Below are 24,067 nucleotides of genomic sequence, written 5' to 3'. Positions count from 1 at the left end.
AATAGAAATTAAAACAAGATGTTGGAGATGAAGCGATCTCGCTGGCTGAATGAGCCACATACTGTACACAGAAACTGATGTCATACTCAAATCACACATAGGACTTTGTGCCAGACCTCTTGCTTTCAGGAAGAAATGTTGATTCAAATTTGATAAATATGTTTCATTAAATCTCAAATAAAGTAAATATTGGTGGCAGCTTGATCAGTTTGTCTGTAGCTTTGAGAAATCTCTACAATGAGAAAAGTGATATGATTGGACGAATGGTTTCTTTTAACCCTGATTGGTTAGGATTTATGCAGCTATCAGTGTATAGCCGCATTTGAAGGGTTTGTCGTTAATCTTTTACCATTAAACAGCTTGTTTAATTCAGTCATTCATCTCACAGCAAAGTCAAAATCGCTGACAAGACCCGAGCAGGGAGCTCGCAGATGTGTTTCCTTGCTTTTGTTTTCTTTGCAGATCCAGACAGAGGAAAAACACTGGATATCTGTCTGAGGTTTTAACCGTTATGCCAAGAACATAAACAGAAACAGACCAGGAAATTTAGTGGAATTAAATTGGCAAGAATGAAAGCTTGATGCAGGCTGTGTGCACAAGTGTGTCATCATTTGTACTGCAGATGGAGGAGATGTCAACATTTCAGATGTTGTCTGTGCTCCGATGTGATGTATCTCAGTGTGTTTTCTTTGGTTTCCCAAGTTGGCTGAGACCAAAACATATTTTGCCAATATGGTTTGTAGACAGCAAGGAGAAAAAAAATGCTAAATTCAATGCAATTATTTAAATGACCATACGTAATATTTCTACAAGGGTAAAGGTCCTATGCATTCAGGAAATAAACATTACACATTTTCTAAACCAATAATTCAAAATACAAATCACATTATGGTCAGGCTAAATGAGAGGTGGGAAATATATCCAAAATCTTGTATCACGATATGAGTAATTTTCATTACATAAAAAAAAAAAAAAAAAAATTATATATATCACAATATAGTTAATTTTGCTTTAAATAGGAATTTAGAAACCATAGAAATTTTATAATTCTTGTCACCATTTTTAATATTACAGAAAACTAATACTAAAAAAACTCAAGCTCACTGAAGACAAGTAAACCGTCAGCAAAAGACTAAGAAACTAATTACAAGGAATAGAAAATATAAGAACACTGCACATTCTTCACTTTTCACTTTTTTTTGTATAGTGATAGTTGTTTATGGGTCCATTGTTTGTCCTGAACAGTTGAACTGCCTGCTGTTTTTTCAGAAAAATCCTTCAGGTCCCACATATTCTTTGGTTTTCCAACATTTTCTGTTTTTGAACCCTTTCCAACAATGACTGTGTGATTTTAAATCCATCTTTTCACACTGAGAACAACTGAGGGACTCATATGCAACTATTACAGAAGGTTCAAACGCTCACTGATGCTTCAGAAGGAAATGCGATGCATTAAAGGAGTAGTTCACTTTCAGAACAACAATTTACAGATTATTTACTCACCCACTTGTCATCCAAGATGTTTATGTCTTTCTTTCTTCAGTTGTCAAGAAATTATGTTTTTTTTTTTTGAGATAAACATTTCTGGAAATTTCTCCATATAATGGACTTAAATGGTGCCCCGATTTTTGAATCTTCAAAATGCTGTTTAAATGCCGTTTAAATGCAGCTTCAAATGGCTGTAAATGATCCCAGCCGACGAAGAAGGGTCTTATCTACCGAAACGTTCGGTCATTTTCTTAGAAATATATATTTTTATATACCTTTTAAGCACTGAAACTCGTCTAGCACTAGGGCTTGTAGTGCGCGTTCCCGACTTTACGTACTCACGTCGAAAGGTCACGCGTGACGTATGCGAAACTACAGACCCAGTGTTTACAAAGGGAACTTGAGAAGAGAGAAGTGCAACGCAATCAAATACTCTTTAGCAACAAGGTACAACATAAAGTACAACGATGTCGGACGACTTTGAAGCTGGAGGAGCACATGAGATGGAGTTTTTCACCGTTTCCTACCTTTTTGAGCCAGAATACACAGACGATGAACTCTGTCAGAGAGAGAAAACTGCGACAGCCACGGCGGCGACACAAGCCTCGGACAGACCGCGTTCAAACGAGACGAGATGGTGGTGCAAGTGTGGAAAATGCCAGCCATTTCCAGCGGAGCAGGAATCTCAGTGCTGTCACGACTGGACCACATCTGTTCCACTGTTACAAACAATCGGCGAGTCAGGTGATGGGACTGCTTCAAGCATCCGCTGCGTTGCGGAGCACGGTGGACGCAGTACGTAAAGTCGGGAACGCGCACTACAAGCCCTAGTGCTGGATGAGTTTCAGTGCTTAAAAGACATGTAAAAATATTTTTCTAAGAAAATGACCGAACGTTTCGGTAGACAAGACCCTTCTTCGTCGGCTGGGATCATTTACAGCCATTTGAAGCTGCATTTAAACTGCATTTAAACGGCATTTTGAAGATTCAAAAATCGGGGCACCATTTAAGTCCATTATATGGAGAAATTTCCAGAAATGTTTATCTCAAAAAAACATAATTTCTTAACGACTGAAGAAAAAAAAAACATAAATATCTGAGTAAATTATCTGTAAATTGTTGTTCTGAAAGTGGACTACTCCTTTAAGAGCTGGGGGGTGCAAACTTTTTGAATTTGAGGATCAGGATAAATTTATACTTATTTTGTCTTCTCGGACACGTTTAACTATCTTCCGTAGCCTCTAAAGGGCAGTACTAAATGAAAAAAAAAAAATGATATTTAGGCAAAAAAAAAAGAAAATTGTACACATTTCCAATCTGTTCAAAAGTTTTCACCCCCCAGCTCTTAATGTATCATTTTTCCTTCTGGAGCATCAATGAGTGTTTAAACCTTCTGTAATAGTTGCATATGAGTCCCTTAGTTGTCCTTAGTGTGAAAAGATGGATCTCAAAATCATACAGTCATTATGTTCAGGACAAACAAGAGACTCATGAACAACAACAACAAAAAAAAAGTTGTTGATCGTTCACATAACACAATATTAAGAATCAAGGTCAGTACTAAATAAACAGTAGCATGCATTTTGTATGATCCCTCTTATTTTGGTCAAATAATTAACATTTTGCAGATTCAAAGGGGGGTGTAAACTTTTGACCTCAACTGTATATGTGCTGTCACTTTAAGAGCTGCCCAGTTCCAATATACTGTTACACATGTGTTTGCTTTCACTTAAGACCTAAATTACTGTGTTTACTGCACTCTATGAGCACCTCTTCACATGCACGTTCCTCTCTGACAGCACTCATACACAGTCTCTTACAGTGAGCGCATATAGCCAAATTAGTTATTTTTCGCTGTCCAAAATCTCTACCGGTTGACAAATTTCTACCAATTAATAGTGTCTACTGGTATATCGCCCACTCTAGGCTATATGTTGCAAAATGAAAGATATATTTATACATCCAAGCATAAAGTTAGGTCCTAAATACGTAGATGTGCATCTGAATATATATTTTTAAATCCTAAATGAATGTTATAAAACAATGTAAATCCTGAATATAGTTCCTAAATATTTCTAAATCTTTTCCTAAACGTGCAATACCAAGCTGTAAACCTTGAATATAAAATAGATGATGAGTTTCACTGATTTGATTGTTGATGATTGATTTTAAAGGCTTAGATATGACTTAAAAATAGGTACAATAAACTGATTTAGTTTGGTTTCTGTTCCATGTGTAATATTATCATAGTCTGATTCTTGAAGAAAACCGCTGAGAAGCACTGTATTATACAGTAATGTAAATGTTTTTAGGGCATGTGTGCTGAACAGGCGCTTTCAAACTGTGTTTGTGTCTCCTCACCTCCAGCACCTCTAAATGTTCAAAGACTGAGTCAGGAGATTTCTCTCACTTACACACACACACACTGAGAGACAGGCAGGCAGGTGTGTTGATTGAGAGACAGATAAATGCTTACTGTCTAAAACAAAGATCTCTCTCTCTCTCTCTTTGGCTCTCATTGAGTGGTTTCCCTCTCTCCATATATCACTCAGTCAGGAGCTGGGATGCTTTCCAGAACCTCCTCTTTAACAAACATCAGGCTTTTACATCTCTGTGTTTCTCTCCAGCAGTCATATCCTTCCAGAGCAGATCTTCTCTCTCTTTGTGTGTGTGTCACACAACACTTTTCTGTCCCTCATTACATTTAACCAGAGGTGTCAAGTAACGAAGTACAAATACTTCGTTACCTTACTTAAGTAGAAATTTTGGGTATCTGTACTTTACTGGAGTAATTATTTTTCAGACGACTTTTTACTTCTACTCCTTACATTTTCACGCAATTATCTGTACTTTCTACTCCTTACATTTTAAAAATAGACTCGTTACTCTCCTATTCTTTTCGGCTAGTTTTCATTCATGTCATCGTTCAAAAAAAAAAACTATCCAGATATATCGCGCCATCCACATAGAGTGAATTTGGTTGTGGTTGGATGAGAAGTATAAACATATACTATTCCGACACCCTATTGGTTTGTACACGATCCATCACACCTGCACGTGACATGACACAAATCACGTCACACTCCTGGCCATCGGGGAGAACCGGGACATTCCCGGTGGGCCGGTGGAGTAGTGGGCCGATCGCCGAAGAGAGGCAGACCTCCCGCATATTATGCGCTATTTTAAATGACATTCGAAACTGCAAATAGCCCAAAAGTGTGAAGTTACGGAATCAGTTACCTGCACAGCGCGATGCAAAGTGATAAATAGCGCAAGTTGAAGTTGCTTGACGCATTCAGATTTAACACAGAATTGTGTTAGGCAGTTGTGTGGTATAAGAACATTAAAGGTTCTGTATCTGCTGGGCTGCTGAAAACAGCTGCATGAGGAGGTAAAGTGATAAACGTCAATACATAATTACTGTCATTTTTTTATTAAAAATTTCATAGTTTATTATTATGAATTATTTAAAAAACATAACCATTGTAATTTTATTCTTGTGACGACATCTTACTAATACTAGTCAGTTAATATCTGGATTTTAAGCAATAATTTCTTTCTTTTTAAATATTAAGTTGTAATTCATTTTAATTGGAGTAAAATGTTAATTCAGTAAGAGCCTGATTAAAGATAAATATCAGTGCCTTATATAAATGAGGTGTTTACTACACATATTAAAGTTCTTAAAGGGACAGTTCACCCAAAAATAAAAATTGTCATTATTTACTCAACATCATGTAATTTCAATCCTGTATGAACTTCTTTCTTCTGTGGAACATAAAAGAAGATACTTTGAGAAATTCAAAAATTGTGTCTATAGAGTAGAAATCAAGGGTAAACGAATATGTTTGTTTACATTCTACAAAATATCTTTTGTGTTCTCCAAAAGTAAGTAATTTTTACAGAATTTATTAGCAATAAAAGTCCCGCATTCTAGCTCAAAATCAATGCTTTACTGCATGCATTTCTATGTGACAAAAATGCATTATTAATTTTATAAATTATTAATAAAAGTTGCATTTGAATTCAGTATCTACCATTATTTGATTCTGTCCTGTTTTATTCATTTATTTACTTCAATTAAAGGCCCTATAATCCAACAAAACTCACGGGGGAACTTGTGGGCTGGATGGGCTGGATTTGTCCATGGCCAAATTTTAACCCCAGTCCAGCCCTACACTCCAGCAAGGATATAGCGAGTGTTCGGGTCATTACTCAAAAAAGATTATTTCTTACAAGTTATTATTTCTCTACTACTTGCTTATTTATCAAACGGGTGCTTTCTCTTCATCTTCTGCAAATGAAGCTATAGTAGGTAGTTTGATAGAAAGACGTTTGAATAAATAAACGTTTGCGATTGACAACGCGACTGACAATGTTGCGATAACAATACTTATAGGCAGCAACTAATCATCATATCTTCCGCTCCATGAAACATGTTAATGCTCAGTAGTACACATTTATGGTTCTTTAATGTATTTGCATTGTAATAAAATGTATATGCAGCTAAAACAGGTAGCCTAGTGCATTCCAAATTTTTCAACATTAACATTTAATATAACATAGTCACTATGGCCTTTAGAAATGTTTTTTGGGGAGGTGGGGTAGTGCACAATAGGCCCCTGTGGCGCGGCCTAAGCTTTTGTCCTTAATGGCATTTTTTTCCTTACATTACTTTTACTTTTTTACTTTAAGTAGTTTTGAAACCAGTACTTTTATACTTTTACTTGAGTAAAAAGCTTGAGTTGATACTTCAACTTCTACAAAAGTCTTTTTAAATCTTAGTATCTATACTTCTACTTGAGTAATGAATGTGAATACTTTTGACACCACTGCATTTAACCCTGAATTACTATGAAATCAAAACTGACAATTCTTATTTTTCATGAAATGTTGGACTGCATGGGCTATAAAGTTGTTCAGTGGCCAGATGAGTTTCAATCCCTCCGTTCCAGCACCCTGTCACTCATGTGAAATGATTGCAACAATTATCATCCAACAATCCAATCAATTCCCACTGGACAAAATCAAGTTCCACCCATCACTTGGATGTATGTCTCAATAGAGAATTGAGAATGGTCACAATTTTAATTTGATAAAACCAAAACAACACTTTGAGAAAATGCTCAAATCATCAGCCTTGAGCAGTTTATGCAAAACTCCTCTGAAGTTTGGCTGTGGTGAGTGCGAGTGTGCTGCTCATTGTCTGATGCGTCTCTTGTGTAATTTTGACTTTGAAAAACATACAAGTCGCTGCCAAGCGCTGGCCTGTTGAGAGCCCCGATGCCACACTGTTCTCTCTCTCTGTCTCATTTGCGTGTTCCCGCACACTAATCTCTGTACACGATTGAGAGGGAGTTTGTTGTTGATTCAAGTTGAAAGCTGCCATATTTCGCTGATTGGAATTGATAGATTAATTTGCGCTGTAGAAAGCCATCTGTTTGTTTCTCTGTGTGTGCTAGTGCATTTCCCTAGGTGTACTTGGATGAGTTTAGACACATCCAAATAAATGATGAAGTCACCTCTTCTGGTATGTAACTTTTATCCGCTCATCTTTGTTAGTCTCAGTTGATTGCAAAGGTGCTGGCGTGTTTTGTGTTCATGTGATTGTTCAGTTATGTTTGCTGCAGACTGGGACTAAAAAGATCAGTAATAGACCAAGCGCTTGCAAAAACAATTCGTTAGTCACTGTTAGTCAGAGACCAAAGCTGCATTTGGAATCCAAATGTGTGGTGAATCATTAATTAATCACGTCTTTATAGTTAAGTCTAAGCTAAGACTTCTTATTCGGTGCACTGAAGTGTTCATCTAATTTTAATTAATATTTGATTCTGAAACAATAGTTATCAATCTTATATATATATATATATATATATATATATATATAGCCTTTGAAAGTTTGAGGAAGTATTTATTTATTTACATTTCTACAAAAAAAAAAAACACTCAAACTCACCAAGGTTGCATTTATTTGGTCATAACTAAAGAAAAAACAGTAATATTATTAAATGCAATTATTGCATATTATTAAACATTTGAAACACATTTTATTATTATAATTACAAATGTGTAGATTTTATCTATATAGAATGTGTATAGTATATTTAGAATATACAGTACATAGAATATTTTGTAATTATAAATGTCTTAACTGTCCCTTTTGATTAAAAAAAACAATACTAACCTTAGAATGGATGGTACTGTTTATTCATTACAAAAGTAAACATGTAAATTAATATTGTAAAGTAAAAAAAATGTTGTTCAGGAGGTTAATTAAAGTAAGAAATATCTTGATTTTTTTTTTTTTTTTTAAGTTTTTAAAAAGAAGATGTTTAATGTTTTTTTTAAAGAAGTCTCTTTGGCTCACCAAACCTGCATTTATTTGATCCAAAGTACAACAAAAACAGTAAAATATTTCTGATATAATATTTAAATATTTAAATATTTAAATATTTCCTGTGATTTTAAAGTTGAATTTTTAGCATCATAACTCCAGTGTCACATGATCCTTCAGAAATCATTCTAATATTCTGATTTGCTGTTTAAAAAAAAACATTTACTATTATGATGTTAAAAAAGTGGAGTAGAGTTTTTTTCAGGTTTCTTTGGTGAATAGAAAGTTTAGAAGAACAGCATTTATCTGAAATGGAAATCTTTTGTAACATTATAAATGTCTTTATCATAACTTTTGATCAATTTAAAGCATTCTTCCTAAAAAAAAGTATACATTTCTATAATTTCATTCCCACTTAGAATGATTTCTGAAGGATCATGTGACACTGACTGGAGACTGGAGTAATGATGCTAATAATTTACAGGAATAAATTACATTTTAAAATATATTCAAATAGAAAACAGTTATTTTTTAAATAGTAAAAATATATAAAAAATGTTACTGTTTTTGTTGCACTTTGGATCAAATAAATGCAGGCTTGGGGAGCTGAAGAGGCGTATTTAAAAAACATGAAAAATATTACAGTTCTTTTGACTGGTAGTGTAAGTAGTTAATCTTATTTTAAATCATTTTAAGCCACCTTGGAAGTTTTCTGAGACCCACTATCGGGCCTCAGCCCCCTGGTTGAGAAGCACTGATCTTGAGTCCTGTCATATGTGTTCCTCCACTTGTCCTTGTGTTCGTGACACGTTCAGTCAGCTCAGCTCACACTCACAGATCCGTGGGGCCCGACACTCACACTCTCACATTCAAAACCAGCCCTGCCTACAGTGATCGGGCTCATAATGAGTTTCTGATTGATCGATACAGTCTTTATTACATCAAAATAAGATGAAAGCTCTGGCTGGGAGGCTTTCTCTGTCTCGTGCTGGTATGAGGGCGAGCTTTAATGGTGTGTGCTGGTTACCAGTGCAAGTGACCATCCATCACCCTGCACTCAAAAAGTGACAGACCCCTCCACCCACAGCCATCAGTCTCCGAAAGCCAGCGACCCCTGCTACACCCCCTTACGCACGCTAACCCAATAAAGGTGAACCGTAATTATGAGATGCCTTTTAAAAGTCTGCCGTAGGCAATTATCAAAGCCATACATCTCCCGCTGCGAAAATATCATAACAGCCCAGGATTACAGGTTTTTAATACCTGCGCTGTGGTGATGGATGCCAGACGGGTCGGCGGAGAACAGGTTTACTGTGTGTAGGATGTCAGAGAGCGTCTGAACTGTAACTGGTGTATATGTCTCTATCCTATCTTCTTGCCTGAATACACCATTGAGTTTGATTGACAGACTCGGGTACATGAGGTATGTAGGAGTATAACTCGCAGAAAGCTGCTTCCTGAACCCTGCACTTATGAACCGAGAGTAAGTGTTTCTGAGTGTGACAGGAGAACACAAGTGACACTAAGACAGCTGACCTTTCCGATTATACGCTCCACATTTCTCTTCTCCTAACTTCCACCACAGGTGATTCATCTTTGGCGTGTCAGACTCCAAATGGCCCTCTCTTTACAGTGTCTGTTAAATATGTTTTTCACTCGTGGGTCATTTTGGCAGTGCTTTAGGGCAGATATTATCTATATAGGTGAAAGAGTATGGTAGGAATGAGTCTTAGAACTCGAAAATAAGTTCCATCATCCTGAATCAATGCGTTTTGTTAAATGTGACCCTGAACCACAAATCCAGTCTTAAGTAGCACGGATGTATTTGTAGCAATAGCCAAAAATACGTTGTATGGGTCAAAATGATCGTTTTTTCTTTTATGCCACAAATCATTAGGATATTAAATAAAGATCATGTTCCATGAAGATATTTTGTAAAATTCCTACTGTAAATGTATCAAAACGTATTATTAAAACTTACTATGCATTGCTAAGAACTTCATTTGGACAACTTTAAAGGCAATTTTCTCAATATTTGGATTTTCTTCCACCCTCAGATTCCAGATTTTCAAATAGTTGTATCTCGGCCAAATATTGCCCTATCCTAACAAACCATACATCGATGTCCTTATGAGTGGTTTTGTGGTCCAAGGTCACAAATGTCTGCGTCGTGGTTCTCTCATTAACGTCTGTCGAAGACTGACACAGAAGAGAATTTGTTGAATGTAGTTGTTATTTTTGTTTTCTTTGCTCACAAAAAGTATTCTAGTAGCTTCATAAAATTAAGGTTGAACCAGTGATGTCACGTGAACTGTTTTATCAATGTCCTTGCCAGTGTTGGGAAAAGTTACTTTCAAAAGTAATGCGTTACAATATTGTGTTACTCCTTTAAAAAGTAACTGTGTTTTACGTAATTTATGTAATTACATTACTTAGTTACTTTTTATGGAAAGTAATGCATTATGTTACCTTTTGTGTTACTTTTTAAATTATGGTCAGATCTTGCTTGTTTGTTTGTTTGTTTTTTTTAATATAAAAAGTTTTATTTTTGGCAAATGTAAAAGCGAAATGAATAAGCCTCAGGCTAAAGGAAAAGTAAATTCACATCTGTGCAGAACGCAGAAAAAGAAAATTCAACACTCTTCAGCAATAAAAAAAAGAGAAGAAAATCTAATGTTAGTTTATCTTGCGTAATTTTTGCTTTATAAGAATGGTTGAATTGTATCATCAAAGGTCAGCAGCAAAGACACTTGTTCATAAAATAGGATTAAATAAAGGATATTGTAGGATTGTGTCATATTCTGATTTGCATTTTACGGTTTTTATTCATTTTGAGGAATACTGAATCAGTTTTTTTGTGAGTGAGATGAATTAATGCATGTTCACATTTATTCTTGAACTAAAGTAGCATCTTACTCCCAGTGTACTGGTGTTACTTGTTTAAAAAAGTAACTTTTAGAAAATATTTTCTCGTAAATTAAAAAATAATGTGTTACTTTACTAGTTACTTGAAAAAGTAATCTGATTACGTAACTTGCGTCACTTAATAAAACGTAATGCGTTACCCCTAGAGTTGTCAAAAAGTAGTTTGGTACTTTCGGTGCTGAAATTTTGAAAAAAATAAATTTCCCGCTGTTGAGACGATTTTTAAACATCTCCGATTGGCCATAGTGTTCACGTCTCACCAGATATGACTGTGATTGGCTACAGTGATCAATGCTGCACGCTCCTCATCAAGCGCTCACACATAAGCACAACGGAGCGTTTGAAAGCTGCATCTGTCAGGTGATCCCTAATACAATATGTGAGTGGGAAATGGATAAATGTAAATGGAAGAGCTCTGTACTTTTTGACAACTCTAGTTACTCCCAACGCTGGTCCTTACTACCTTTCTGTGCTTTAAACTTGTCAGTTCCATTGAAGTCCAAAAGCTTTTGGATTTCATCAAAACATATCTTCATTTGAGTTCTGAAAATTAACTAAGGTCTTATGAGTTTGGAACGACATTAGGGTGAGTAATTAATAACAGAATTTTCATTGTTGGGTGAACTGTCCCTTTAAATCAGGTGATGATAACAATTAAAAGCCCTTTCCTTTTTTTTTAGCATGAATGTAAGTCTGATTCAAGCACGCTTGTACCCTGGGACACACATTTAGACTCTCATATCCAAGCCCAGAGTGTTTTGGAGACCTCCAGAGAACAGGCCTCTCAAAAGCTGCTTAATTTCATCAGCAGGCCGTGGGACAGAAGTAATTGCGTTTGTGACACGAACTGTGCTCTTACAGAGAACGTTTCAGTCACGCTGGCTGGTACATCAGCGGCTTGCTATTTATAAAGCTCCTCTCACACAAATCCAGTCCTGGGATGAGAGTCTAGAGCTCAGCTGTAGCAGACCTCTCTCATACTCACTGACGCTCCATACTGCTCTTAATGAACATTTCTCTATGATCCTCCATCACCATGTGCTTAAAAGTCCAATTTAAGAGTGGTTTGCTTTGGTCGTTTCTGATGAATTAAACTTGCTTTTTCAAATAATTCTTAAACCGCAAATGTCAAACATTTTCAGGGCTGTGTCCTGGTACTTAATGCTCATTTTCAAACTTAAAAGGATACTCCACCCAAAAATGAAAATTATCTCATAGTTTTCTTACTCTCATGCCATTCCAGATTTGTATCACTTATTTTCTTCGGAAGAACACTATATATTTTTTTGAAAACTACTTGAAAACATCTCTGTGAGTCCATATAGTGCATGAGTACGGGAACCACGCAAAGTGAACACGGTAGTAATCCATATGACCCCGTGTGATGAATCAGTGTTTCCTGAAGCCATATAATAGGTGTGCGTGAGAAAATACTAATATTCATAAGTTCACACTTGATGTGAATGCAGCCTGTTGTGAAACATAATGTAAGTGCGTTCTGAAGCTCACATAAGAAATGATGCTGAAACACGGAGGACTGTCATTTCTCGCATGACACTTGTATCAGGATTTACAACGTGCTGACGTTAATGTCAATCATGAACTTGTATGACAGTTGGCTGGAAGCGATAGTTTATAGTCATTTCTAAAGTGCCATCCTTCAGCTAGAAGATCTAGTCCCTGGCATGTTAACTAATTCTGTCCTGGCAAGGCATACTGTGACAATGTAATATACCAAATCAGCACATTGGATTGATTTCTGAAGGATCATGTGACACTGAAGAAAATTCAGCTTTGCCATCACAGGAATAAATGACATTTTAAGATATATTAAAATTGAAAACAGTTCTATGGAAAACTGTTTCCGCTACTGAATATTTTTTATTTTTTTTTAAAGATAATTGCAACTTTTTATCTCACAATTCTGACATTTTTCTTGCAATTGTGATCTCAAAGTTCTGACTTTTTTTCAAGATATGTTCTCAGAATTGAGTTTATATCAGTCTTTTTTCCCCAATAAATTTGTACTTTAACTCACAATTGCAAGTTTATATCTCAAAATTTAGAGAAAAAAGTCAGAATTGTGAGATGCAAACTATTAATTGCGCGGAAAAAAGTTAACTGCGAGGTAAAAACGTAAAAAAAAATTCTCGCAATTGTGAGTTTATATCACGTGATTCTGACTATAACTTGCAATTGTGAGTTTATATCTCACAATTCTGAGAAAAAATGTCAAAAAAGACAAAAAGTCAGAATTGTGAGATAAAAAGTTTCAGTAAGTATTTTTTATTTTAACTCAGTTCTGAGAATATATCCTTTTTTCCCCCTCAAAATTCTACTTTATAGCTCGCAATTACAAATTTATATCTCACAATTCTGCAGGGAAAAAAATCAAAACTGCAGGGAAAAAAGTCAGAATTGTGAGATATAATCTCGCATTTGTGGGAAAAAGATGTCAGAATTGCAAGATGTAAACTCATAATTGTGAGAAAATTTCAGAATTGTAAGATAAAAGTTTATGTCAAGCAATGTCAGAATTGCGTGATATAAACTCACAATTGTGAGTTATAAAGTCAGAATTGTAAACTTAAAAAAAATGTTATTGCAACTTTTTATCTTACAATTCTGAAATTTTTCTCGCAATTGTGAGTTTACATCTTGCGAGTTATAAAGTAGAATTTTGAGGGGAAAAAAGGATATATTTTGAGAACAGTTTTTTCCTCCTCAAAATTGTGCTTTATAACTCGAGGAAAAAGTCAGAATTGTGAGACACAAACTCGCATTTGCGAGAAAAAAAAATTGTCAGAATTGTACGTTTTTAATCTCAAAACTTGTTTCTTACTATTGTGAGATTATATCACTTGATTCTGAGAAAAAAAATCAGAATTGTATGTTTATATCTTGCAATTCTGACTTTATAACTCCCAATTGGGAGTTTATATCACATAATTCTGATTTATTTTCTCTGAATTGTGAGAAAAAATGTAAAAATTGTTAGATATTAACTCGCAATTGGGAGAAAAAAAAGTCTGAATTGTGAGAAAAAGTTGCACTAAACTTGTTTTATTTTGTATTTAGTGGCAGATACAGGCTTCCAATCACAATATGAATTTTTACTTTATTTTTGATCAAATAAATTCAGCCTTGGTGAGCACTAGATACTACTTTTAAAAGCATTGCAACATTTACAGACTGCAAACTTTTAAAAGTAGTGCGTAAATGAAGACATCTGTACCGTTTTTTTAATACATGTATTTATTTAGCATTGCTTTGGGCAACTCAAAATCAGCATGTGACATAAATATGCACATATAATCTTTTGTCGTCCTTTGAACTTTCATGAACTTTTATTTCCTGTCAAACTTCAAGGTGTGGCATCTGTTGTGATGTTATATAGAGACTCTCTCATCCAGCTGTGTCCTCATCTCCCTGTCTCTCAGCGCCCCATTCCTCATCTCTCTCTCTCTTTCCCTCTGTACCACATCCCAAATTATATGTGCATAAATTTCTCTGGTGTCATAATCCTGAGAGCAGAAAGCGTGCAGCTGGGCCGGGCCAGGCTCATCTCGTCTGGCCTTCTCCGGCAGTTTGGAGGCCACACAGATTAAACGACTGATCCCACTTCCACTTTCATTTAAACGACCATTAGCCAAACAAAAAAAGGGGCCGGTGCCGGCAGCAGGCCAGGCTGATTGGAATTCCAGTGAGGCGCACCACCTGTCGATACAATGATTTCCTGATTCATGAATGCATTCTAGGAGCTGCAGCGCTTTAGCTAATGATTGTGGGTGTAGGAGATGTTTAGAGAAGGGTGGGGTCGACCAAAGGAAGGATGGAGGTATGCAGAGATGGAAAGGAGGGAGATAAAGAGAGAGAGAGATGGTGCTTCTGATTGATGGAGAAACGAGTCCCGGGATTGAGCTCTCATCCATCATTCCCTGTGGAGGCTCATGTTTAAAAAGTCATTTTCATTAGAGGAGAGAGAGTGTTTACAATTTTAACACACACTCGCAAACACACATACATACACTCACATACATGCTCAGTCTTATAAAGATCCACCTTTGGCACTTCAAACATTATTAACGTTTTGCTTTGTCTTCTTCCCAGAATGCCTTCGGGAAATGCTCCAGTGGTCTCTATTGACCCACCGTCTTTGATTAGCACAGAAACAAATGAGCGAGTCTTTCATAAAGCGCTGATGCTGGAGTATTAGTTTCCTGCTACCAGTGCTTGCTAGGCAGCAAATGATAGTTTTAAAGTTCGAGTTTAGGTTAATGTCTTTGGTTTTGCATAAATGACAAATAAATGCAAGTAAGAAATGGAGCTGCATGATGACAGTTGTATTTTGAATGGCAAGCATTCTTTCAGTAAACGTTAAAGAAATATTACAGGTTCAGTAGAAGGTAAAGTGATAGTTTACCCAAAAATGAAAATTAATTACTCAACCTCATGTCGTTCCAAGCCTTCGCTCATATTCAGAACACAAATTAATATTTTTTTTTGTATGAAATCTGAGAGATTTTTAACCCTCCATAGACAGCAATGTAACTGAAATGTTCTCCTTTCTTCTTTAAGCCCTTTGCTCCTCTTGGGTGCATTGGCCGCTGACGAACAACCTCCATTTCACTCTGTTTTGTGGCTTTCTGTTCGATCTCTCCCCAGTTCAGCCCACTTTCAGACATTTCTGCCTCTATACTTCTTCTCCAGCTGTTCCTGGGGCGACCTCGTTTCCTTTTCCCCTGAGGGTTCCATCTCAGGGCTTGACGTGTGATGTCTGTGGCAGGTTTTCTAAGAGTGTGACCAACCCAACTCCATTTTCTTTTCTGTATTTGTACATCTATGGGATCCTGATTTGTTCTTCTCCACAAGTCCACATTGCTCACTTTGTCTTTCCACCAGATGTTTAGTATTCTTCTGAGACAGGTATTGGTGAATGTTTGCAGCCTGTGTGTTGTGTGTTTTGTTGTTCTCCATATTTCAGACCCATAAAGCATCACCTGTTTCACATTGGAGTTGAAGATGCGTATCTTAGTGGTTGTAGAGATGTTCTTTGAGCTCCAGATATTTCTGAGCATGTTGAATACCACTCTTGCTTTGTTAATTCTGCTTCTAATATCTGCATCCGTCCCTCCAGTTATGTCCACCACACTGCCTAGGTAGGTAAAGAATTCTACCTCCAATAGGGCAGCGTTGTTTAAGGTAATGGGCTTGCTAGTCTTGGAGTGAATCTTGATCACCTTTGTTTTTGTTGTATTGGGGGTAAGGCCAAGTTTTGTTGAAGTTTGTGCAAGTCTGTATGTCTTCTCTTGCATTTGTGAATGTGTGTGAGAGAGTAGAACAATATCATCCGCAAAATCCAGATCATCCAGTTGCTCCCACAGTGTCCACTGGATTCCGTTTCTCTTGCCTTTTGTTGTTTCCCTCATGACCCAATCAATAGCGAGGAGGAAGAAGAATGGTGAGAGAAGACATCCTTGTTTGACGCCTGTCTTGACTTCAAAGGGCTGGGAGAGCTGGCCTGCATGCATGACTCTACAGCAGGTGCTGTCATAAGAGTTCTTAACTAGGTTTATGATCTTGGTGGGGATTCCATAGTGTTCCACTAGCTGCCATAGAGTTGTCCGGTCTAGGCTGTCAAATGCTTTCTCAAAGTCAATGAAGTTCATGTATAGGGATGTGTTCCATTCTATAGACTGTTCAATGATGATGCGAAGTGTTGCTATATGGTCTGTGCATGAGCGATCTTTCCTGAAACCTGCTTGCTGGTCCCGCAACCTGCTGTCTACAGCCTCTTGGAGACGGTTAAGAATGACTCGGTTAAAGATCTTACTAGGCACAGAGAGTAGGGTTATCCCTCTGTAGTTGTTGCACTTTCTTAGGTCACCTTTCCTCTGGAGTTTCATTATGTGTCCCTCTGCCCATTCTGTAGGTAGTTTTTCATCATCCCAAATTCTCCCAAAGAGTCTGTATAGCATGTCGGTGGATGTGTTCATAGCAGTTTTGAGGGCTTCAGGTGGAATGTTATCAGGGCCAGCAGCCTTACCTGGTTTTAGTTGTTTGATTGCAGCTTTTATTTCAGCTTTTGTTGGTCTGTCACATTTGATTTTCAACTTTGTCTGCGCCATAGAAATGTGTGGTTTCTCGGCTGGTGGTGGTCTGTTCAGAACCTCTTTGAAATGTTCTACCCATCTATTGAGCTGTTCTTCTGGGGTTTGAAAGGAGTATGCCATTCTTATACATAATCGGTTTATTGCTTTCTTGATGTGTCCCAGACAATTTTCTGGTGATGTTGTACAGTTCTTTCATGTTTCTTTGAGATGCTGCGAGTTCTGCCTCCTTAGCTAGTCTTTCCACCTGTGATCTCTTGTCCCTTCTGATGCTCTTTCGCACTTCTTTGTGGCAATGGTTGTATTCCTTCAAGGCTGCTGTTTTTCCATATCTTGTTTTTGCAATATTTACTTTTTCCTTTAGCTGTCTCCTCTGCTGGATTTTGTTGAGGGTTTCTGGTGTTATCCAGTCTTTGTGGTTTTGCAGTCTTCTCCCCAAGACCTCCTCACATGTTGAGGTCCATGCCGTTTTTAAGTTTTCCCATTCTTTTTTATGACCAAGCTGTATCTCTGTATTTTTCTTTGAGAGTGTATCTCTGAACTCTTTCTTGGTTTGAGCATTACTGAGGTAGTTAATGTTGTATTTTGTTCTCTGTCCCTTTGCACGATGGTATCTCTTCAGCCTCAGTTTAAATTTCCCCACCAGAAGGTGATGGTCTGAGGCTGCGTCTGCCCCCCGTCTTGTCCTGACATCTTCCATGGTTCTTCTAAACTTTTTGTTTATGCAAATGTGGTCGATTTTGTTTTCTGTGACATGATCTGGTGACACCCAGGTTGTTTTGTGGATTGTCTTGTGGGGAAATACACTCCCTCCTATTACTAAATTGTTGTTCACACAGGTCTCAGCAAACCTCTCGCCGTTATCATTCATGGTCCCCACTCCATGCTTACCCATTACAGACTCATACCCCTCATTTTGTAACTAGAATGTGTTTTACGGGGTTGGGTAGTTAACCCAACGCCCAACCCCCAACCTGGAGGGCCAGCTGCTGCCCGGCATGGTTGGACCTACCGGGGGCATGAGCCCCCACCGATATAGCCTTCAGAGTCACGGAGGCACACAAGCAACCCCACCACGACAAGGTAGCAGCACAGGGATTGAACTGAAATGTTCCCAGACATAAAAACAGTTTTTTATTTTATTGTTTTTTTGTTTTTAATTAATGAATGGTGCTTTGGTGAATATAAAGTTCAGTAAACAGCATTTATTTGAAATAGAAATTTTCTAGAATTATAAATGTCTTTGCTGTCACTTTTGAACAATATAATGTATCCTATCTGATTTGAAGTATTACTTTATTTCACGAAGAAACTTACTGACTCTAAACTTTTGAATGGTAGCATAAATAAAAAGAAAGAAATGAAATACACTCCCTCCTATTACTAAATTGTTGTTCACACAGGTCTCAGCAAACCTCTCGCCGTTATCATTCATGGTCCCCACTCCATGCTTACCCATTACAGACTCATACCCCTCATTTTGGGCTCCAATCTTTGCATTGAGGATAATTAGAATAATGAGGTCTCTGTTTCCAACATTACTGAGAAGGTGGTTTAAGCTGTCATAAAACCTCTCCTTAGCCTCGTCATCTGCTTCATTTGTGGGTGCATAGCACTGAATGATGTGGGCTTTCACTCTCTTGTTGCTAGTGTTGAAGGTTGCTGAGATAATGCGAGAACTGATGGGTTTCCATGCAGTTAGCGTCTTCCTGGTCTCTTTTGTCATCATGATAGCCACCCCCTCGGTATGGCTTGCTGTTTCTTCTTCATGTCCAGAACAGATAATAGACTGGCCACTGGTTAATTTGACCTCACCTGAATGTGTCCATCGAGTTTCTGCCAGGCCTGTAAGGTTGTAGCGCTCCATTTCTTTGGCAATGATAGCAGCCTTGCCAGCCTGGTACATGGTTCTGATGTTCCATGTCCCCACGGTTATGGGTTTTCTTGGCGTCAGAAGGTGTTTCAGCCTACCAGCTCCCTTTCGGGTTTGGCTGGTAAGCGTCATAGTCCCCATTGCTGGGGCACCCTCTTTGGCCATGTGAGTGATTTGGTTTTTCTTCGTCCGCGTTTCTGTAACTAGAATGTGTTTTACAGGGTTGGGTAGTTAACCCAATGCCCAACCCCCAACCTGGAGGGCCAGCTGCTGCCCGGCATGGTTGGACCTACCGGGGGCATGAGCCCCCACCGATATAGCCTTCAGAGTCACGGAGGCACACAAGCAACCCCACCACGACAAGGTAGCAGCACAGGGATTGAACTGAAATGTTCCCAGACATAAAAACAGTTTTTTATTTTAATGTTTTTTTTGTTTTTAATTAATGAATGGTGCTTTGGTGAATATAAAGTTCAGTAAACAGCATTTATTTGAAATAGAAATTTTCTAGAATTATAAATGTCTTTGCTGTCACTTTTGAACAATATAATGTATCCTATCTGATTTGAAGTATTACTTTATTTCACAAAGAAACTTACTGACTCTAAACTTTTGAATGGTAGCATAAATAAAAAGAAAGAAATTAAATAAAGAAAAAAATAAAATAATGGCTTTGTTGCATCATGGTACTCTTGATAATGGCGAAGGATGGTGGCACAGAAGAGAATAACTGTTGTCATTATTTCTGAGCTTCATAAAATTACGGTTGAACCACTGATGTCACATACAATATTTTAACAATGTCATTACTGTATTTCTGGATCTGGAAACATTTCAGTTACATTTCTCTCTATGGAGGGTCAGAAAACTCACAAATTTCATCCAAAAAATCTTATTTTGTGTTCCAAAGATGAACAAAGGTCTTAACGTATTTGGAATGACATTAGGGTGAGCAATTAATTAAACATTTTTTTAATTTTTGGGTCAACTATCATTTTAAGCTCAGTCAATAGCATTTGTGGCAAAATGTTGATTAACATTACAATTTTCAGTGGTTTAGCCACAAAACATAAAATACATGTGGAAAAGGCACTTATCTTTTCTATGTAATAATATATCCAGTTTCACAATGCCATACATGTTAAACGCTATAACGACTGTAAAAATGATTTAACCTGCTTTATGTAAGGAATAATTGACAACGGATGTGCATTATTTTCTAAGAATTCAATGGCCTGAAGTCAATTATTCCACTTATACTACAGTTACCACACCTCAACACATCAATCAGATGTTATATTTCAAGGCATTCGTCCAGTTTTGTCCAATTTCTTACGCAGCTCATCCAACGCCTCTGTTGCAAATTCCAAAATGTCATTTTAGACCTTGTAACGACACTTGAGCCGTTGATAGCAGATGAAGTTTAGACAGACAGACGGAAAGAGAGAGAGATTAAGGTTGTGAATTACCTCTGTGAGTCTGTGCGTCTCTCAAAAGTGTTCAACAGCAGCATCTCTACTAATAGTGAAACTTTAAGTTCATTTTCTTTAGGAAAATGTTGTTACCTCGCTTGTGAGAAATGTCATGTAGCTTTTAAGTTAGATTAGAGCAGCGCTAACATTAGCGTGTATGCTAACGTGTATGCAAACTGTATGTGTGTACATCTGTAAGGGAGAAAGAGTGGGAGAAATAGAGCTTTCTGTACACAAATGTAAATTTGTGGCAAAAACATGGAAATAATCTGTATTTTTTTTATTGTGTTTACTGTATTTATTTGTTTGGCCAGTGTCATTGTGGGTTTTGGTTATTTTGCTATTTTAGGCTGTAAGGACCTTTGAAATAACTGAAATCATGTGGCGAAGTGCAATAGACATGTAATGCTGTCAAGAGCTGCCTAGAACTATGTTCGCCGTGCATTTCCTCATCAACCAATCAGATTCAAGCATTCAACGGCCCCCGTAGTATAAAGCTCAAATAATACATATGTTTTTACAGCTGAGTTCAGTTTTTATAAGTATAATTTTGTAAGAATCACATAATAATAACCTTATACCACAAATGCTGTCAGTTTTGAGTATCTTAATATTATATGTATATTGCTTCAATGACACAGTTTAAAATTTAAAACTTAAAATTCTTAATATCAAATACACGAAAACCAAAAATATCACATAGATCTAAATAGATGATCTAAAAAGAACGCTTAAATGGTGTTTGTATATTTAATTTTAATTAAATGTATTGCAAAAATGTGTGAGAAGATTTTTGACAAGCCCTGTAATAAGGTATTTATGTATTTATATATTTATTTATTTCTCCTCTTTGTTCTGTGTCAGTGAGTGGTGGTGTGGAGTTGGGACCCATGCTAGGCCTGAAGAAGTCCAGTTCTCTAGAGAGTCTTCAGACTGCAATGACGGAGGCCAAGAGAAACGAGCTGCTACCCTTCCACAGGCCCCGCCCTCACATGGTGAGAGGGCGTGGCTGCAACGAGAGCTTCCGGGCAGCAATTGACAAATCATACGACGGCCCACCAGAGGATGATGATGGTGAGCACCCACAATGCAGCAGCAACACAGTCACATGATTTAAAGGTGCAATGTGTAATTTCTGCCTTAGTAGCAGCACTGTTTTGTGCGTTTTTCAGTTCTGATTATTTTGGAAATTTGTTATGAAAAAACAAATGTATGTTACCACTATCCCAAAGTTTGGGGCCAGTAATATATTTGCATTTGTTTATTATTTGTCTAAAATGACATATTTTTACCATTTAAATTAACTGTTTTCTCTTTAAATATATTTTAATCTGATAGCAATCAGCCATAACCCAAGTTTTCAGTGTCACGTGATCCTTCAGAAATCATTCTATATGCTTATTTGATGCTCAAAAAATTCTATATTTATGTGGAACCCATGAAACAGAATTCTTAGATTTTTTTTTTTTTTAAACTCACAATTCTGAGAAATGAAGTCAAAACTGTGTGATATAAACTCGCAATTCTGAGAACATATCAGTCTTTTTTCCTCCCTCAAAATTTTACTTAACTTGCAATTCTTTAAAACTCGCAGTTGCAAGTTTATATCTCAAAATTCTGAGAAGAAAAGTCAGAATTGCAAGATAGAAACTAGCATTTACGGGGGAAAAAAGTCAGAATTGTACGTTTTTATCTCACAATTATGACTTCATAACTCACAGTTGCATGTTTGTATCTCACAGTTCTGAGAACACATCAGTCTCTTTTCCTCCCTTCAAAATTGTACTTTATAACTCGCAATTCTGCCTTTTTTTTTTCTCCAGAATTGCAAGTTGTTTTCCCCCTCAAAACTGTACTTTAAAACTCGCAGTTGTTTCTATCTCATATTTCTGAGAAGAAAGGTCAAAAGAATTGTGAGATAGAAACTCGCATTTATGGGTGAAAAAGTCTGAATTTTGTGTTTTTATCTAACAATTCTGACTTTTTTTCTTGCAATTGTAAGTTTATCTCACAATTCTGACTTCATATCATGCATGTGTATGTCTCGCAATTCTGAGAACATATCAGTCTTTTTTTCTTATTTCAAAATTGTACTTTATAACTTGCAGTTGCGAGTTTATGAATCATAATTCTGAGAAAAGTCAGAATTTGCAAGATAGAAACTCACAATTCTGACTTTTTTCTTGCAATTGTGAGTTAATAACTCACAGTTGCAATTTTATAACTTGCATTTCTAAGAGCACATTAGTCTTTTGTTCCTCCCTCGAAATTGTACTTTATAACTCACAATTCTGACTTTTTGATATTGCAAGGTTTTTTCCCCCTCAAAATTTGTACTTTAAAACTTGCAGTTGCGAGTTTATATCTCATAATTCTGATTGATATGTTCCAGATTTCACTTTGATTCCCATAGACTCCCATAAGTCTACATACCTTATTGACTGTTGAGGGAGAGTAATTGAGAGTAAAGTGTTTGGCTTTGTCCCTGTCATGTGCTTCCTCTTCCCACACACCAGCCTAATTGGCCCTTCCGTGAGACGACAGACTACAGACATGTGGCGAAAGAAGGAAAGAGTGTGAGAGAGGAGAGGGGTTGTTCATTATGGTCAGTGCGAACAGATACGGCACAGCTGAAGACTTAAGATCATGTCTCATGCACACACACACACACACACATCCCAAAGCAGTATCTAACTTCCCTATTCATGGAGATCAAGATAAACTTTTCATTGTAAGATTTTCTCAGAAAAGTTGTGGTTCAATAGTGCAACTCGGGATGACCTAGTTATGAGTTCATAGCTTCAAAACAATTCATTAACACAAATTATCAGGTTATTTACTCATTTGCTCATTGACGTGTGATTACATCTGCTGTTTACCTCGATGTGGAGATGCCACACACACGCTTACGTGTGCACACCGTGATCTTCTGGTCAAGAAAACAGCGGCAGCTTATTACTAATTATTGAGGACAGTAATTAGGCACACAGCGTTCTTCTCACTTCTCATTACCGTCCCTGTTGAGGGATAATAATCTGCCTGTGTTCAGAGAAAAGAGTTTAAACATCACATTTTAACCAGCCATCGTTGGTGTGTGTGTAAGAGAGAGAGAGATGCATTCTGCCCTCCAAAGGCAAAGTGCAGTAACTACGCCAACACTGAAACTGAGAAAAATACCTTTAAAGTTTTTACACAAGCTAGTCAAACATGTTGACACTCTCATTACTCTGAACAAATTAATTGAACCAGGGAAACAATTGAACCGGAAGACTATGCCACAAGACAAAACAGTTGTCACAAAGTCCATTTTAAGCCTTAACTAAATTTTGACCAAATGTGTAGTTACTGTGCTTTGCCTTTGGAGGGCAGTATTATATAAATACATTTATCAATCTATTCATGCATACCCTTGTGAAAGAGTAGGATACTTTAAGGGATAGTTCACCCAAAAATGAAAAGTTTCTCATTAATTACTCACCCTTACGTCGTTCCAAACCTGTAAGGACATCCATTAAGGGTATGTCACACTATTATTTCCATCCTTTGTAGTTTTCAGTCCTTTTTTTGTCCTTGTGCCCTTATATGATCATTTTGGTGCTGGATTTAACAGCTTAGATTAGAATCTTTATTTATGGTGGAGTTTGTGACATTCACATAGTCGCTATTGAACGGCATGAACCATTGGCTTATTACAGGAACAAATCCCCCTGGAGCAACCTGGGGTTAAGTGCCCTGCTCAAGGGCACAATAGTGATATTCTCAGACAGCATCCACTGACAGCCCACAGTACGTTTCCATGTATATTGCATACAAAAAGCAAGAGTTGACTGGAAATTGCCAGTTACAGTTTGATTGGCTGCTACAC

At 37.1% G+C, this 24,067-nt stretch overlaps 1 protein-coding gene across 2 annotated transcripts in view; it reads left to right on the top strand.

The window, feature by feature from the left end:
* The window catches only part of pard3bb (par-3 family cell polarity regulator beta b), a 456,057-nt gene that overhangs the window by 269,999 nt on the left and 161,991 nt on the right, over positions 1 to 24,067 (top strand). For both annotated transcript variants that reach the window (XM_073845438.1, XM_073845437.1), the window contains exon 17: positions 21,067 to 21,276. In XM_073845438.1, coding sequence (XP_073701539.1) covers positions 21,067 to 21,276 — 210 coding nt within the window. The remainder of the gene's footprint in view (positions 1 to 21,066; positions 21,277 to 24,067) is intronic.

Source organism: Garra rufa, chromosome 8, assembly GCF_049309525.1.
Source record: "Garra rufa chromosome 8, GarRuf1.0, whole genome shotgun sequence".
Lineage (NCBI taxonomy): Eukaryota > Metazoa > Chordata > Actinopteri > Cypriniformes > Cyprinidae > Garra > Garra rufa.
This window is presented reverse-complemented; position numbering and strand designations above follow the sequence as displayed.